The sequence below is a fragment of the Polyodon spathula genome, chromosome 28 (assembly GCF_017654505.1).
Source record: "Polyodon spathula isolate WHYD16114869_AA chromosome 28, ASM1765450v1, whole genome shotgun sequence".
Classification (NCBI taxonomy): Eukaryota; Metazoa; Chordata; class Actinopteri; order Acipenseriformes; family Polyodontidae; genus Polyodon; species Polyodon spathula.
Window position 1 is genome coordinate 5,547,020 of NC_054561.1, and position 16,048 is coordinate 5,563,067.

The following is a 16,048-nucleotide window of genomic DNA, read 5'->3' on the forward strand; positions in this document are numbered from 1 at the left end:
GAGGGCTTTCACTTTCACTCAATAACAACATACAACATTTTGAAATATATAAAAAAAAGAACTTCCCGTTCAAATTTATTTTATACTGGTTTGCTATATCGTTAAAGTTATTTTAGTTTCCACTAAATAGACACTATCTGAATGTCACTGCCACACAAAATGACGGTACAGTAGTTTTCAGAAATATTGGGACATCCCTGCTGGTTTGTGGAGCTGGGGGTGGGACATTTGCAGCCTGTTTTACACAGCTTAATCTGCAGACTAAGAGCATTCCTGAATAAGGTTAGAAGTACAGAAGAAAATGCATTCACGAGAGGAGGCTCGTCTATGTTCCTAGTAGATGATTGATCTCAAAATGTTGTCAAGTTGGGTCCAAGTGACTAGGTAACCCATTCCATCCCCTCACTACTCTGTGTGGACGTGTCTCCTACCCTCTGTCTGAAGTCTTTCCACCTAATTTTCAGTTGCGTCCTCTGGTCCTGGTTTCTGTTCTGTGCTTTAAGTGTTTCAAGACTTCAATGAGCCCCTTCCCCAATTATTCTTGTTCTAGGCGCAATAGATTCAATTCTTTCAGCCTATCTTCATAGCTCTTTTCTCTCTGGCATTAGTCTGGTTGCTGTTCGTTGAATTCTCTCCAGAACCACGCCATCTGCTTTTCAAATGATGTTAATGAGCAAAGCATCTCTCAAGAGCAATACCCCAAAATTGTATACATTTTCTAGGAATGATGAACAACTATGTTTTCCATAGTGATGGCAATGCATTGATATTGTACAGATGTGCCAAAAGTTTGACATTACCTATGACACTGTGTAACATTTTTTTTTTTTTTTTTTTTTGGTTCCTGGGTAGTAAGTGTTATTTCCTAATTGCTTATGCCTCAAAAGTATAGAAAATGGCTATTATTCCCCACAAACTTTGCTTTTGTGACCAGGACAGTGATATTTTGAAATTTACCTATTTTCCAGAACATTCCAGATAGATTCAGTTCTGAGTAAACTTGAAGTAACTTCTAGAACTTTCTAGAACTTTCCAGTAATATAAATAGTAGTATAAATACAGGGGCCTTAAGCCCACCAGTTCAGTTTAGTTCCAGCTGCCTAAGTGGATACATATCTGCATTTTTCTGAGATGGCATAAAGAGGCTGCAATGGTGGCATTCCTGATGGGTCTCCAAGGCGGTTTTACCAAGTTTCCCTGCTATCTTTGCCTTTGGGACAGCAAGGACACCAAGGCGCACTACCACAGGCGGGACTGGCCACAGCGGACCGAGTTCTCTGTGGGGAGGAACAACGTCAAGTGGGAGCCACTGGTGGACCCCAGGAAGGTGCTGATGCCACCACTGCACATCAAATTGGGCCTTATGAAACAATTTGTCAGAGCTCTAGATAAGGAGTCGGCAGCCTTCAAGTACCTTCAAGACTTCTTCCCTAAGCTGTCTGAGGCATAGGTCAAAGCCAGTGTCTTCGTCGGACCACAGATAAAGAAGATCCTGGAGTGCAATGAATTCCCCAAGAAGCTCACTAGTAAGGAGAAAGCTGCTTGGAAGAGCTTTGTTGCAGTGGTTCGGGGCTTCCTGGGCAATCACAAGGCCGAAAACTATTTGGAGCTGGTTGAAACTCTGGTGAAGAACTACGGCACAATGGGCTGTAGGATGTCCCGCAATGTCCATATCCTTGATGCTCATCTTGAGAAATTCAAGGAGAACATGGGAGAGTACTCGGAGGAGCAAGGCGAGCGCTTCCACCAGGATATACTGGACTTTGAACGCCGCTACCAAGGACAGTATAACGAGAACATGAGGGGAGACTACATTTGGGGGCTGATTCGTGAAAGTGATTTACAGTATAATCGTAAATCCTGAAAAACTACTCACTTCTAAATCTGTTGTAGTCATTTTTGTATTACTTTAGTATAAATACATGTTAATTTGGATTCATATGTTGTTTTTTTCGGACTTTATGTGAATGAAAAGACCGTTTTCTCATTGGAAATAGGTACATTTCAAAATATCACTGTCCTGGTCACAAAAGCAAAGTTTGTAGGGAATAATAGCCATTTTCTATACTTTTGAGGCATAAGCAATTAGGAAATAACACTTACTACCCAGGAACAAAAATTGTGTTACATAGTGTAATTGTAGGATTGAGACATAATTTAAATAAAAACACTGTCTGAACATAATTTAGATATTTTATTTAACATCATGTAATCCAATAAACTACAAAATGATGTTGCAAAGGTCTAACGGAGGCCATAACAGTAGTACAGTGTTTCATGTTAGATTTCAAAATGTCACATTTTTCGTTAAGTACTATGGAAAACTACAAAGCATTATGTAATTTGATATGTTAACATAACATTATTCAGCAGGTTTCATTTGACTTTATGAAGCAAAATTTGTTAATTCTATAGCAAAACTTTTGGCTGCGATCTCACTGCGATATGGACACCACGGGATACAGTAATGATAAAGTAACGTGCTTCTGGTAAACACTGCAGTAGTTTGCCTCCACTTTCACTCAAACAGTTTTTTTTTTTTCCCCATTGGGGTCTGTCCTAATTGATGAGCTGTGTTTTGAATGGTAATTGCTAATGGGGTGTAAGTGTACGGCACATTTCATAACATTACTGGATATAGCAATTTTATTAATATTATAAAACCTAATATTGGCTTTGGCTTGCCCTTACAAAGTAGAAATTAGAGCATGCTTGGAGGGTTTGGGCATGTGCTAGCTTCTCATGCGAATAGACCTGTTTCCATTGATTTTATAGGCTTTAAGGCAACTTGAAGGTATTTGAAGTTTATTGGGTTGTAGACTCAAGTAGACGTTTCTTTTTTTACTCCACTTTACTACTTGCCAATGCTTTCCCAGTGTGCTGTGCTTTACTGTTTGCCAATGCTTTCCCAGTGTGCTGTGCTTTACTGTTTGCCAATGCTTTCCCAGTGTGCTGTGCTTTACTGTTTGCCAATGCTTTCCCAGTGTGCTGTGCTTTACTGTTTGCCAATGCTTTCCCAGTGTGCTGTGCTTTACTGTTTGCCAATGCTTTTCCAGTGTGCTGTGCTTTACTGTTTGCCAATGCTTTCCCAGTGTGCTGTGCTTTACTGTTTGCCAATGCTTTCCCAGTGTGCTGTGCTTTACTGTTTGCCAATGCTTTCCCAGTGTGCTGTGCTTTACTGTTTGCCAATGCTTTTCCAGTGTGCTGTGCTTTACTGTTTGCCAATGCTTTCCCAGTGTGCTGTGCTTTACTGTTTGCCAATGCTTTTCCAGTGTGCTGTGCTTTACTGTTTGCCAATGCTTTCCCAGTGTGCTGTGCTTTACTGTTTGCCAATGCTTTCCCAGTGTGCTGTGCTTTACTGTTTGCCAATGCTTTCCCAGTGTGCTGTGCTTTACTGTTTGCCAATGCTTTCCCAGTGTGCTGTGCTTTACTGTTTGCCAATGCTTTCCCAGTGTGCTGTGCTTTACTGTTTGCCAATGTGTGCTGTGCTTTACTGTTTGCCAATGCTTTCCCAGTGTGCTGTGCTTTACTGTTTGCCAATGCTTTCCCAGTGTGCTGTGCTTTACTGTTTGCCAATGCTTTCCCAGTGTGCTGTGCTTTACTGTTTGCCAATGCTTTCCCAGTGTGCTGTGCTTTACTGTTTGCCAATGCTTTCCCAGTGTGCTGTGCTTTACTGTTTGCCAATGCTTTCCCAGTGTGCTGTGCTTTACTGTTTGCCAATGCTTTCCCAGTGTGCTGTGCTTTACTGTTTGCCAATGCTTTCCCAGTGTGCTGTGCTTTACTGTTTGCCAATGCTTTCCCAGTGTGCTGTGCTTTACTGTTTGCCAATGCTTCCCCAGTGTGCTGTGCTTTACTGTTTGCCAATGCTTCCCCAGTGTGCTGTGCTTTACTGTTTGCCAATGCTTTCCCAGTGTGCTGTGCTTTACTGTTTGCCAATGCTTTCCCAGTGTGCTGTGCTTTACTGTTTGCCAATGCTTTTCCAATGTGCTGTGCTTTCCTACACTTTGCTTTGACCTTGCTATCCTTTTGGATGGCTCAGCTGGTCAACCCCCTTCAGTGTAATCTTGTCCTGTTTCGTTAGGCACCTCTCGAGACAATGTATAGAATCAGGAGGACGCAGAGCTTCGCTGCTTGTCCAGAGGCACCTTTTTTCCTTCTGCCTCCTCGGAACGCATCAGTTCACAAAGGAGAGAATGCAACTTTCTATGTTAAGGTAGGGTGAATCACTATGCAAGTCATTATTAACTGGAAAGCTTGTGAAATTGGCAGACGGCACATGGTACCCTCACATAGTTAAATATGTCTTTTAATATAAAGTCTTTAAGGGAGGATTTTAACCCCCTCCCTGCCAACCCTATATTCCCAACACACACACACACACAATTTACATTTAGGGCTTTCTGCTACCGCTCACAGACACAGAACTCCTAGATGGTTTCGAAACTGGTGGTTTTAAATGAAATGGTGTGAAGTTCAGGTTTGATGGTTGTGAAGGATACATCCTGCCATCCTCCTTATTAATTGTAATGTAATTCAATTAGCATTTGAGGGGTGTCATGGAAAAACTTGATAACCCACAATTTCACCTAATTTCCTTAAAATTGCAGCTCATGTACATTTCAGATTTTAGAAAGGGTTGTATTTGTTTTTTAATAAGCAATGGTAGATCATCTAAATAAAATGATATACTGGGTTATCAAGTTGTTTTTTTCTTGGAATAATTTGAAATGTTTTCCTTACCTCTGCATATTATAGTTCATATTATAAATAAAGTCAAAACTGGGAGGCATGGTCAACCGGCCAGGTCAGAAGAGAGGAAATTAGGGTATTGGATTGCCACAGCTAACCCAGTTGTTTCTGTTTGATTATTTTGTTTTTTTTATTGTTTAGTTTTGATATATAAAATAAAAGAGAACTCTGAGAAGACAGCTCTGCCTCATGGTTTAAATCACTGAGGTCATGCCTCAGACACACCTGGATAATTGAGTTTAAATCCCAGCAGTGCTTTTTAAAATGTTTTTAAAAGAAGTGATATCTGTTCAAAATTATTTCACATGTACTGTACATAAGTGGTGACCCTGCATATCACTTGGACATTTGTTTTAGATACCACATGTTTATATGGCTGGTCCCTTTACTTTGTCCTTGTGAAATGTTGTTTACAGATGCAGCTCCTATCATTGCTTGAGGTTACAATTTGCGTTGCGTAGGTAGAATGAGGGCTCTTGTAGAATGACCCTGTGTGCTGTTCTGATTCAGGTCAAGGGTCACCCAGAGCCCGAGCTGTGCTGGTATAGAGAGGAGGAGGCTGTGCCTCAGGCAGGGCGATTCCATCTCGAGAGAGTTGGCCAAGGAGCCTACATCTTCACCATCACTGAGGTCACCGCTGCGGATGCGGGGAGATACCGCTGTGAAGTGAAGAACTGTGCTGGTTCCCAACAGAACACAGTCAGACTGGACTTAAAAGGTGAGATTGGAAAGTACAGGCTGAATGATCTAGAACTGAGGAACTGGGAAGTACTGTGGTCACTCTGGTAAAGTGGTTAGAGATGAGAGAGGCTGTATGGTTTGTATGGACACTTTACTAAGTGTGGTATATACAATGATTGAACTGTGATTCATTCTTTTGCTTTGCTTTTCCCATACACAATAGAGAACTTATGTGAGAAAAGTATGTTGATATCTGATTTTCTCAATTTTTCAGACCAAGCGAGCACGACAAGAATGTTTCAAAGCAAGCTGAGGTATGTGTGCTTGAAAAAGAATATGGATACATGATTGGTGTTTATTTTTATTTTCACTCTGCCGAGATTAGTAATGCATATAACAAGTGATGTTAAATGTGCACCTATGCTGCTAATATAAAAGTTTTTAACATTGAAAACATCTGAATAACAATGACCCGATCTGAACAGTAGCCTGTCCTGTTGTGAGTAATGATCTTCTGCCCCGTTATCACAGAACATGTGCCGTGTATCTTTGGTTTTACAGAACACTGCAATACTGTATGTTATATATGTAGGTAAAGAGGTTGAATTATATCTTTTTAGGAGATTTCTTGATTGGGAAACTCATTTAACCAATTTTACAGTTGTAATTCAATTACCCATTGGTCCCTGTAACAGGGCCAGGAGCCCTGTACATGAAATTGTATATTTGTTTTGTATTATTATTATTATTTATTATTATTATTATTATTATTATTATGTTTAAATATGAAGGAGAAAAGCCGTAGTTTTTCTGGTTTGGCAAGGACGAGTGAGGTGCCGTCCGCCATGATGAGTTGTGTTTTAAAATACCTTGTGTGAATGCATGACTGTCAGCTAGTAATTATTGAATTAGCTGGCAGTCATGCATAATAATTCCACCTGTGCAGACTATAGCCAAAGGGGTAATGAGAGAATGAATAGCCAGTTAACCCTTCGGGCATGATATAAAAGACCTGCAGCTTTGGCTGAAAGCCGTGGGTGTTCGAGAGGAGGAACGAGAGCGAGCAAGCAGAAAAAAAGAGTTTAAAAGTAAAACTACTGAAATATAGGGGTAGTGAAGCCCAGCCTGACCTATGTGGTTTTTGTGTTTGAGATTTGCATTATTTAAAACCTCTATTTTGCTCTGTGAGCAAGTGTTTTTGTTTCAACCTTTTATTTTATTTCTGTTTGAAAATAAATGGCGCCGCAGTGCCATTGTTCCGCTGTACTTGTTTGTTTTCCTTCCTGCTTCTGGCCTGACGTCACCACACTGCCATCCTTGCCGCAGTCCCAATTAGAGATTTTACTGTAATCTAAGCCTAAGGATTTTTAAAAATTAAATTAGTGCAACCTCGCACTGGTCTATTTCATTGTAATGAAACATTTGCTTGTTTTTACGGTCATCTAGTTTGCGAATGGTTGTGTTTTCTTTTGCCGTAAGTATTGTTTGCATTGTTTTTCCATACTGACAGACGGATACAGAGCTGGGGAGAGAGCCATCCCCGATTCGTCACAAAGCCGTCCGGTCAGGCTGTGAGTGAGGGGGAATGCGCCGTCTTCAGAGCCAGGGTCACTGGGAGACCCCCACCACAGGTTACATGGCTAAAGGTAGAATCCACACTCTGGTCAAATCATTCCTTAACAAGAGCTTGCTGGTGCTTGCAGGAGAGCGAGCTTGATGTTTAGTAGGGCTGTGTAGAGGATTCAGCACAGCCCCAGTGGCTTTCTTCAATTACACCTACGGTCAAAAGTTATGCATCACCCTATAGAATTAACTCATTTTGCATTACGAAGTCGAATGAAACCTGATGAATAATGTTACGTTAATATATTGAGTTAAATTGTCTCAATCCTAAAATTCTAGTTTTTGCCAAACTTTTGGCTATACTTTGAATTAAATGAATAAAACTGTGTTATGACACTGTAAATCCTGTGTTATTAGTGCACCATTAATTTAATTAATCTTTCATGTTTCAGTCCATTTTATTATGAGGTTAATCACCTTGTAGAATTGTATTTGCTGGATACAGTATTTTTCATGTAGGAGCTGTATGGGAATTAGTTCAGTTTGAACCATTTAATCTTGCAAATTTGTACTTTTGTGTGATGGCAGAATATTCACCCTTCAGTATCTCCTGTGACCTAAGCTGTTCTAGGATTATGTGAGTCTTTATTTTCCAGATCATAAAGACCTAACACTTTGAGATATTGTCTTCATATTATTATTTTGGCTATAGATAAGGGAGGGTTGCCAAAGAGAGTGTTTCAATGGAGATAATTTGCTACAACAAGCATCCCCGACTAGGACCAAAGTTTTAAACAGATACCTACCCTAAGATGTCCTGTCTGGTTGGGATAGTAGACAGAGAGAGTGGTTCATTTAAAAACATAAGTACATTTACGAATGACAGGTGACCATTCAACCCATCTAAGTTTGTCTACTTCCTAGTAGCTGATTGATCTCAAAACTTTGTCAAGCTCAACAACATGACTAGGTAAATTGTTCTAATCCCTCAACACTCTGTGTGAAGAAGTTTCTCCTTCTCTCTGTCCTACGTCAGCCTCCACCTAGACAGATGTTAGATAGAGAATAGAGATTTATGTTAACGAAAGACGGTGGTGTTCTGTGTTCTTTGTTATTTTCCTCTGCTTGTGTGGTATTCAAAGTAGTCATGTGCTTCTACAGACAAGTGTCACTGTTGTCCAATGAAGAGAATAAACAGTAGTTGTACTGTATCTATAGATGTGCACAGCGAAATGTATTATGCAGAATTATTTTAATTTAAAATGTATCCTTCAGCTAAAAGTGGAAGTTCAGCTATCACTCAGTAAGGGGCATATCTACAGCATAAACCTTTACATAAATTAAGAAATAATAATTAAAATAACATGTTAAGGCTATGTTGATACATAATATGTGTACTCCAAAATGGTAATTTTGTCTTTACTAAATTATAAGGTTTTAGATATGTGCTCTATTCACCTATATATACTCTGTTAGTTTTGTGTTTATTGGTTTGAGAAGTGTGCAGTTTTGATAACAGTAGTTATAACTCTGGGTGGAATACATCCAGGCTATAAAAGGGAAGGGGTTTCAGATGTTCTACTTTTGGTCAGGCTCACTTAAAGCCACGCTCCCTCCAGATTTCAATGTGCCAGTTGCTTTCTTCTTGTCAAAGAAAAATGTAGATGATTAGATTGCAATTTGTTGACATTCCTGTTTCTACACTGGCTGTACCCTGTGTGTGTAGTTAATGCTCTCTATGGCTATGTTTCCATGAACAAGACGAACACATTTCTAGCGATATTTCTCACAGAAATATATGCAAATATTATTGTACAAAAACAGATTTCCATCATTCTAGCAACAACAAAAAAAAAATGGTTATCGCATAAATTATATTTATCGGAACAGAAAAAAAACATTTGCTCACTAGACTAGTGTATAAACTCTAGCGAATAACCAACCTCGCTGAGCATTCTGATCATACTGTCTCCAGATATATTTTTTTATAATATTTGTTAGTGCAAGAATACACATGCTTTCACTGTAGTAACCACAAAAAAAAAGTTGCATACATTTTGAACCTCATGAAAATTAACCTAGAAGAAACATATATTGACTTTATCATTCAAACAAAAACAGAAAATATGCTAAACTATTAGCTTTGATAATATCTAAGTTTTCTATACATTTTTTTTTCTCAAGAAAATTGCCCCATCTGGCTGTTCTTTGGGGGATTTTTCACAAATGTAGTTGATCAGTAAATAAAAAAAAAAAAGTTTACACGGCAACTGAGCGCAACCCGCGGTGCTCTGCGGTGTCAGGTACCTCACCCTCCACGGTACAGAACCCCCTGATATGTGGGGGGTGCAGGGACAGCAAAAAGTTATCAACAATAATTATTGGATACATACAAACTCACAATCAACTTTACAAATGCAGTCTCTATTACTGAGAAATTATTGCAATAAACCCTAGCCACTTTTTTCTTAAATATGATGAAACTGTTCTCTATAAGCTATAGTTTGTTTAATTTGTTATTTGCTGGGGATTCCAGAGTGAGCATCTCATTGACTGATGCTCCCCAGGTTAGGGAGGCAAAATTGTCAGGGACTGTTTCTCATCATCTCGGTACAGCCAGCCCTGTCTAGGTGCAGGTTGAACTCAAGCAGACACCTTCATGGCTGGACTTTTGTCCTCCAGAGGGCAGTAGCTCGCTGACATCAAATGTGTAAAGTAGCAATGGAAAAAACAGGCCAAGACATTTTCCAAGATGGTCATTAAAAAAAGAAAATACTGTAGGACAGCAGCCTATAACCTAGAACAAACATGTTTAAACTGTACTTTAATCTAAACAAGAGGCTACCCATAACGAAGAAGAAAGTGCTTCTATACAAGAGGCTACTCATAATGAATAAAGTGCTTCTATGAGGTCGTCATACATATATTCATCCAAAAGTACAGCAACCTGATACGCAGAATGCAATACAATGGCTATTCTGTAGTGTGACTTTCAGACTGGATTAACATAGCCTTTCATTCCTATTTACAAATCATCTAGAAATGTGATGCACTCTTATTCATGTAAAGGGCCTGATTGAGACAGATTGTTTTATTCTAACAATACAATGAAAGACAAGCAAAGTACACACTACGGAGAGACATAGAAGATCGTCTGTGTGTTTTTATTAATTAGGATAGCTAAGCGACAGGCTTAGGGTTAGAATTTCAATTGCACTTGCTTGTGTACAGGGTATTTGGAAAGTCAAACCATTTCCAAACCATTTAAAATCTTCTTAACAGATGACTCAGATTTTCAAGCTTTTCTTTTCTCTATCTCTGTGTCATATCACACTTACTTAGTGGGAAGTTTCAGTGTAAAAAATACAAAATACTTCATCTGAAATGGCCAAGTAGACACATCTAATCTATCAAACAAAACACCAAACCTTGTAACTGCAAGAGAAAAAGTAATTAATACTTTCTATTAAATTAAATAGGCTTTTAAAACACCATACAGTTCCTTTGTATATTAATCATTGCTACCTCATAATAACATTGTTCAAAAAAAGATTCAAAGAGGCAGGAATAATGTATGTATATGTTACATTTCTGTGTATTTCATCAAAAAACTCTGCTTTTGTAACACAGAGAGTTGGAATTTCTTTTTCTTTGCACTTTGGTGGACCCTTGATAAGATAGTTTAAAGCAATCATCCATGATAGCAGTAAGGCATCAGTGTATTATCTCCTCTGTATTTACAATTCTTGTACATACAGACTTCTATCAAACGTACCGGCAAGAACAACCTTTTTTTTATGTCTACAGTATAATGTAAAACTGCATCATGGGAAATTGATAAGCTCTGCAAGATGGTCTTGAGCAGTTGTCAGTATGCCTGTTCAGTAGTCGCTTCCCTCTGGAACATTGGCTGTTGTTTTAGGTCGGCCTAGTCTGGTAGCGGCAGTTGTGTGGCTCCTGACTATCATGCATACCTCATTCCAAGTCCGATACCTCCTTCCTCTAGACGCTGGGACCTCTCATACATGATACTATCTATGATTGACAAATTAGCTACACCTGACAGGTGATGAATCATGTAAACCCCTAGGGGGTGCTGTTTGTTCCAGGATGCTGTACATGCTGTGGGTCATGAAGACATTTACATCTGTGGAAGGGTTACGTGTGTCTTTCAAAATTTCAAAACACTGCTGTATAGAGTGCAGTTGTGTAGCACCCACATGCTTTGGTGCCAGTGAATTGTAATTGGTTTGTAATTGGGCTGATTTCTGGGAAATCTTGTAGTAATTAGCAGGTTCCAATTCCTGGCACTCATTATCCTTTCTTCCTGTTTTGAATTCCTGTTGCATTATTTGGCACAATCTGACTTTCTTTGGTCTCCTGCATTAGTGGGAAATTACTCATTCTTGATGACCCTTACTTAATAGCTGGGAACCAGACCTTCCATACTTTCTTATCAGTGATGTGATGATGCATGTTTTTGTGTGTTTGTGTGTAGGGATGCTTCCTCTATTGCAGTCCCAGCATAGTGTATGCTTGTGTATGTGTATGTGTGTTTTTGGTGGGAATACAGTTTCCCTCAATGTGCCAGTTAGATTGCTCTATTCCAACACTCCAGCACAGTGTGTGGGTCTGCTTGTGCTGTTGAGAAGTATCTTGGCTAAAGTTCTCCACCTCTAAATAATGTACCATCATTTTATTCCCAAAAGAAAGGTACTGGGAAATTTTGACTGGAACGCATACTTTTAACGTCTTTAAATTACATTGATAAATTTGAACTATACAAAATTGCTGTATCTCGAATGGCTGAATAGATTCCTCTGAACATGTGGGTTGCTGTGTGTAGTGAGAGGGTGATGCAGGTGCTCCAAACAAGGACAGACACAGAGTTCACGGTTCACGGTTTAATCCTCCAACCACTTTCACCGTTCAAAAATAATAAAGCTGGCTCTACCCGACAATGGGTATCGCCAGCCCAAAACGAGAGGTTACAGTCCCGAAATATTAATACACAAACACAGACACAACACAGACAGACACGTCTCCAGATAGTGCTCTTAGTGTAGGTGCGGTGCTTGAACAGTGATGTTGGTTAAGTGCAGGTGCAGTGAAGTCCAAGTGAATCGCTGGCCCCAAGGCTGCAGCTCCCAGCTCCATGCTCGATCACTCTGCCAACAGAAAACACACACGGTTGCAAAACAAACACCCACTTAACTCGGTCTCTCAAAACACAGTCCTCGTTTCCTCCCATCAACCACAACAAAGGAACTGATCACGACGTCACTTCCCCCTAAAGTACCCATAGCCCCGCCCCCTCTGACAGCTAGTTCAATCACGTGTCCTCTAATTCTTGAATGAAACTTCGCTCACCGTACTAGAGTGATGACTCCTGGTACTGTGACATCGTCCCTTTCCTTAATGGCTGGCTTCCGACTACCCCCGGAATGAACTGCCCAACCATGCAGTACAGGGCAAGTAATTCCTGGTGTGCAGTACTCTCACAGGTCAAGAGGGAGATTGTTGATCCAGATTAATTTGCTCTTTGTCACAATTCCACACCTATATGTTGGTGTCAACTTACTAGTGATTGTGTTGCACTATGTCAATTGGAGGCACATTGACATAGCAGATCCCCATTGTTAGACTGATAAAATCAGTATATGCTTGTGTCAGATCACTGAGCTGCACTGTCTTCTTCTCTGGCAGGACTCTACCCTGCTGGGCACCTCCCCTCGTGTGCGGCTCTTCCATTCAGCAGGCTTCTTCGTGCTGGAGGTGCTGGAGGTGCAGAGAGAAGATGCAGGACTGTACACTTGTGAGCTATCGAGCCCCACAGGCAGGGCCAGCACTACAGCACAGCTAAGAGTCTTAGGTATGGAGGGAGCATTGGCACCCTACACTTAATATAAGATCATGTTTAACAAACACAAGTATTTGTTCATGACAAAATGTGGCAAAGTGCCCTGTCCCTGTGTGTATTTTGTGGTGTATGTTGTGTGTTAATGTTGATGTATAGTCATTGGTACACAGGATATAAACGGGTCTGTGTAACACAAGTGTTTAAAATGTATATTTGTATTTAGGCACGAGGATTGCACAACACTTCACTTGCAAGTAAAATGTATTAAAATGTGAGCACGGGGAATTGCACTTTATTAATTCACGTGCAGTTGTACCGCAACTCCAATTGAATGATTGATTAGCAATCAAGTCTCGGTACAGCTGCATAAAAGCAACATGTTTTCACTCACTCGGGGTTGTGTGTTCGGTGAGTGGAGAACAGGACTGGAGACAGAGGTAATTGTAATAATAATAATAATATTAATAATTTAAAATAGAAGCTCACTATGTTTTGTCTGTATAGTCCGTTTTGTTTGTCTTTTTGTTTTGGCTACAAGTGCCGTGTCCTGAGTCTTGTTTGTCTTACAACTTTTTATTTTCTGTCTGGCTGTTCATTATTAAATGCTGAGCGAGACCATTCACTCAGCTTCACCAAACTCCACCTCTGTTGCTTATTTCCTGGTTCCTGGTTTCTGGCCTGACGTCACCCACTGCAGCCATCTTTGTGACACAAAAGTATTGTCATCTTTACGTTAAAAGTTGGTAAAAATGTAATAGAACTAATTCAGAGGTATTTGTTTCCAACATCTGTTGAAAAAAAATGTTTTGCCAACACAGCAGATGATGGTCAAGACAAAGGAGTTGGATTCACTTTTGAGAAAAGCACTTTTTGCAAACTACAACAAAGGACATGGCTACAGAATAGTTTCAAAGAAATATAGACTACCAATCCACAATCAGAGCAATAATTAACCTCAGAAAAATTTCAAGTGAAATGCTTGAAAGATGTGGCTGTCCAAAGAAAACTACGTGGACAGCAGTTAGAAGAATTGTCAGATCAGCTAAAAAAAAATCCAAGATTAACAGCCAGGACTTAAAGAAAGATTTAGAACCATCAGGTATAATAGTGCACGCAGGAACTGTACAAAGGACAGAGATCACAGAATAATATTCACGTAGACCTCACTGCAAGCCACTTTTTAAAAAGTTCATAAAACAAACCATCTACAATTTGCCAAGAAATATGAACAGAAATCTGAAGCATTTTTCAACAGAATTCTCTGGTCCAATGAGACTAAACTATAACTTTTTCCCACAAAACTGGTGACAGTATGTTTGGAGAAAAATGATTGAAATTCTTCAATTAAGAAAACCTGGTACTTACAGTTTATCTTCCAACATGACAACGACCTAAAGTTTATGGCTAAGTCAACTAATAGAAATGCTTTTGGACTGATCTGAAAAAAGCTGTAGCCAAACATTGTACATCCAGTCTGGATGAGCTGAAGGAAATATGCAAGACAGAATAGGCCCAGATTTCACCAAGATGTAACATACTCGTTAATAATTATTATAAATATCTGAAAGCCTGTGAGAGGGTATCCCACCCCTGTGTGTATTATACATTGTTTTGTATTTGTGTTGTATTATTATTTAAATGTATTGTTTAGTTTGTAAAAACACAATGTTTTTATTATTGTTATTTTGCAGCATGGATGTGGTTAAAATTCCCTATCCATGCTAAACTCATGTAGAATGTGAAGGTCTCCAGATTGATTAGTTTGTTGCTAATTTGGAGACGGTCACATGTATAAAAACCAGAAGCTTTGGCTGAGTGGTGTTGGAGTGTTCAGGAGTGGACAACAGAGATGGTGTTTGAGAGATCTATCTATATAAATACAGAAAGCAACTGCTGCCTACCTGATCGCTGTACCAGCACAGTATTTGTTTTGTGTTCTGTTTATAGGGTTTGTTTATTTAGGCCCTTGGGTCGTTTGTTTTGAGTTCAATGTTTGTTCCTGTTTTGTTAAAAAAAAAAAAAAACTTTATTTGTAACTAAATCTCGCAAGCAGTGCATTCATACTCCAGAGAGCTGTTTGTGTCTGTCTTCCTGGCCTGACGTCACCACCCAAAACTATCCGTGACAAAGCCATAATAAAAGCAAAAGGAAGACACACAAAACTAAGGGTAGCAATACTTTGGTGATTAACTAATTGTTTTTTGATGTGTATTTTGCTTTTTGTTTTTAAAAAAAGTGGTTAAAATTTACTGTATAAGCATAGGGTGCCAATGCTTTTGTCAGCAACTGTTTCACTCAGTTGTGAGGCAGAGTAATGAACTGTACGGGATGAACTTGGAATGAAGATGACTTTTAATTGCACAGATTACAGGCTCAGATTACATTCTCGGTCACAAAATGCTGTTTGTGTTTATGCTTGCTTTTTTGTCCCCAGCTTGCAACGCTCAAAGACCTCCCAAAATGTTCCCTGTTAGGCGACTCACACATTTCTCTTGAGAACGGGAAAAAACCCAAGTGTATGGAAAGACATAGAAGTCTCTGGCCCCAGCAATTTGATGGCACATAATAGCCCTGAAACAGCCTTGTGGTTAAAATGGCATTTGTTGTGTGAGTTCAAGTGTGGAATTCGCTGCTCTAGCTTAAGAGTGCAATGATGTATCATTCCTTAATATATTCAATAATGTCATACAACTGCTGTGCACTTCCATTCACTGTTAAGTACTTAAGTAGAAAACATTTAATTTAAAACAATTATAGCTGGTACTATTCTGGTTTAAACTTGCACGCCTAAGCTTTCTGTTACATTTGCAGTTCCTAAATGATTCCTCCATGTTGCGGGGCAGAAGATAAGCCCTGCACATAATTAGAGGGGACGGGGCTAAGCCCTGCATGTAAATTAAATATGTTGCGTTTATTGTATTATGATTTAAATGTATTTTGGGTTTATTTAGAATGATGTTTTGGTTTGTTATTGATTGGTTTAAATGTGGTCTGGCAGAGGCAGTGTTAGCAGCTCCTCTCTGCCAGACCGCCCATGCAAACAAAAACCCGGTGCAGAAGGTGACCGTTTCCAGAGTAATTAATTGATTAATTTATTGCTAATCCAGAGATGGTCTCTGGTTTAAAAACCAGCAGCTTTAGCTGGTCGGAGTGGGTGTTCAAAGAGGAGGATGTGTGTGTGAGAGCCAGTGAGAA

General features: G+C 39.5%; 1 protein-coding gene across 1 annotated transcript in view; it reads left to right on the forward strand.

Annotated features, from left to right (window-relative positions):
• mylk5 (myosin, light chain kinase 5) overlaps nucleotides 1-16,048 on the forward strand; it is a 50,995-nt gene that overhangs the window by 1,723 nt on the left and 33,224 nt on the right. Inside the window, 5 exon segments of the mRNA XM_041231647.1 lie at nucleotides 4,082-4,213; nucleotides 5,260-5,467; nucleotides 5,705-5,744; nucleotides 6,941-7,076; nucleotides 12,700-12,865. Coding sequence (XP_041087581.1) covers nucleotides 4,097-4,213; nucleotides 5,260-5,467; nucleotides 5,705-5,744; nucleotides 6,941-7,076; nucleotides 12,700-12,865 — 667 coding nt within the window. The 5' untranslated portion in view covers nucleotides 4,082-4,096.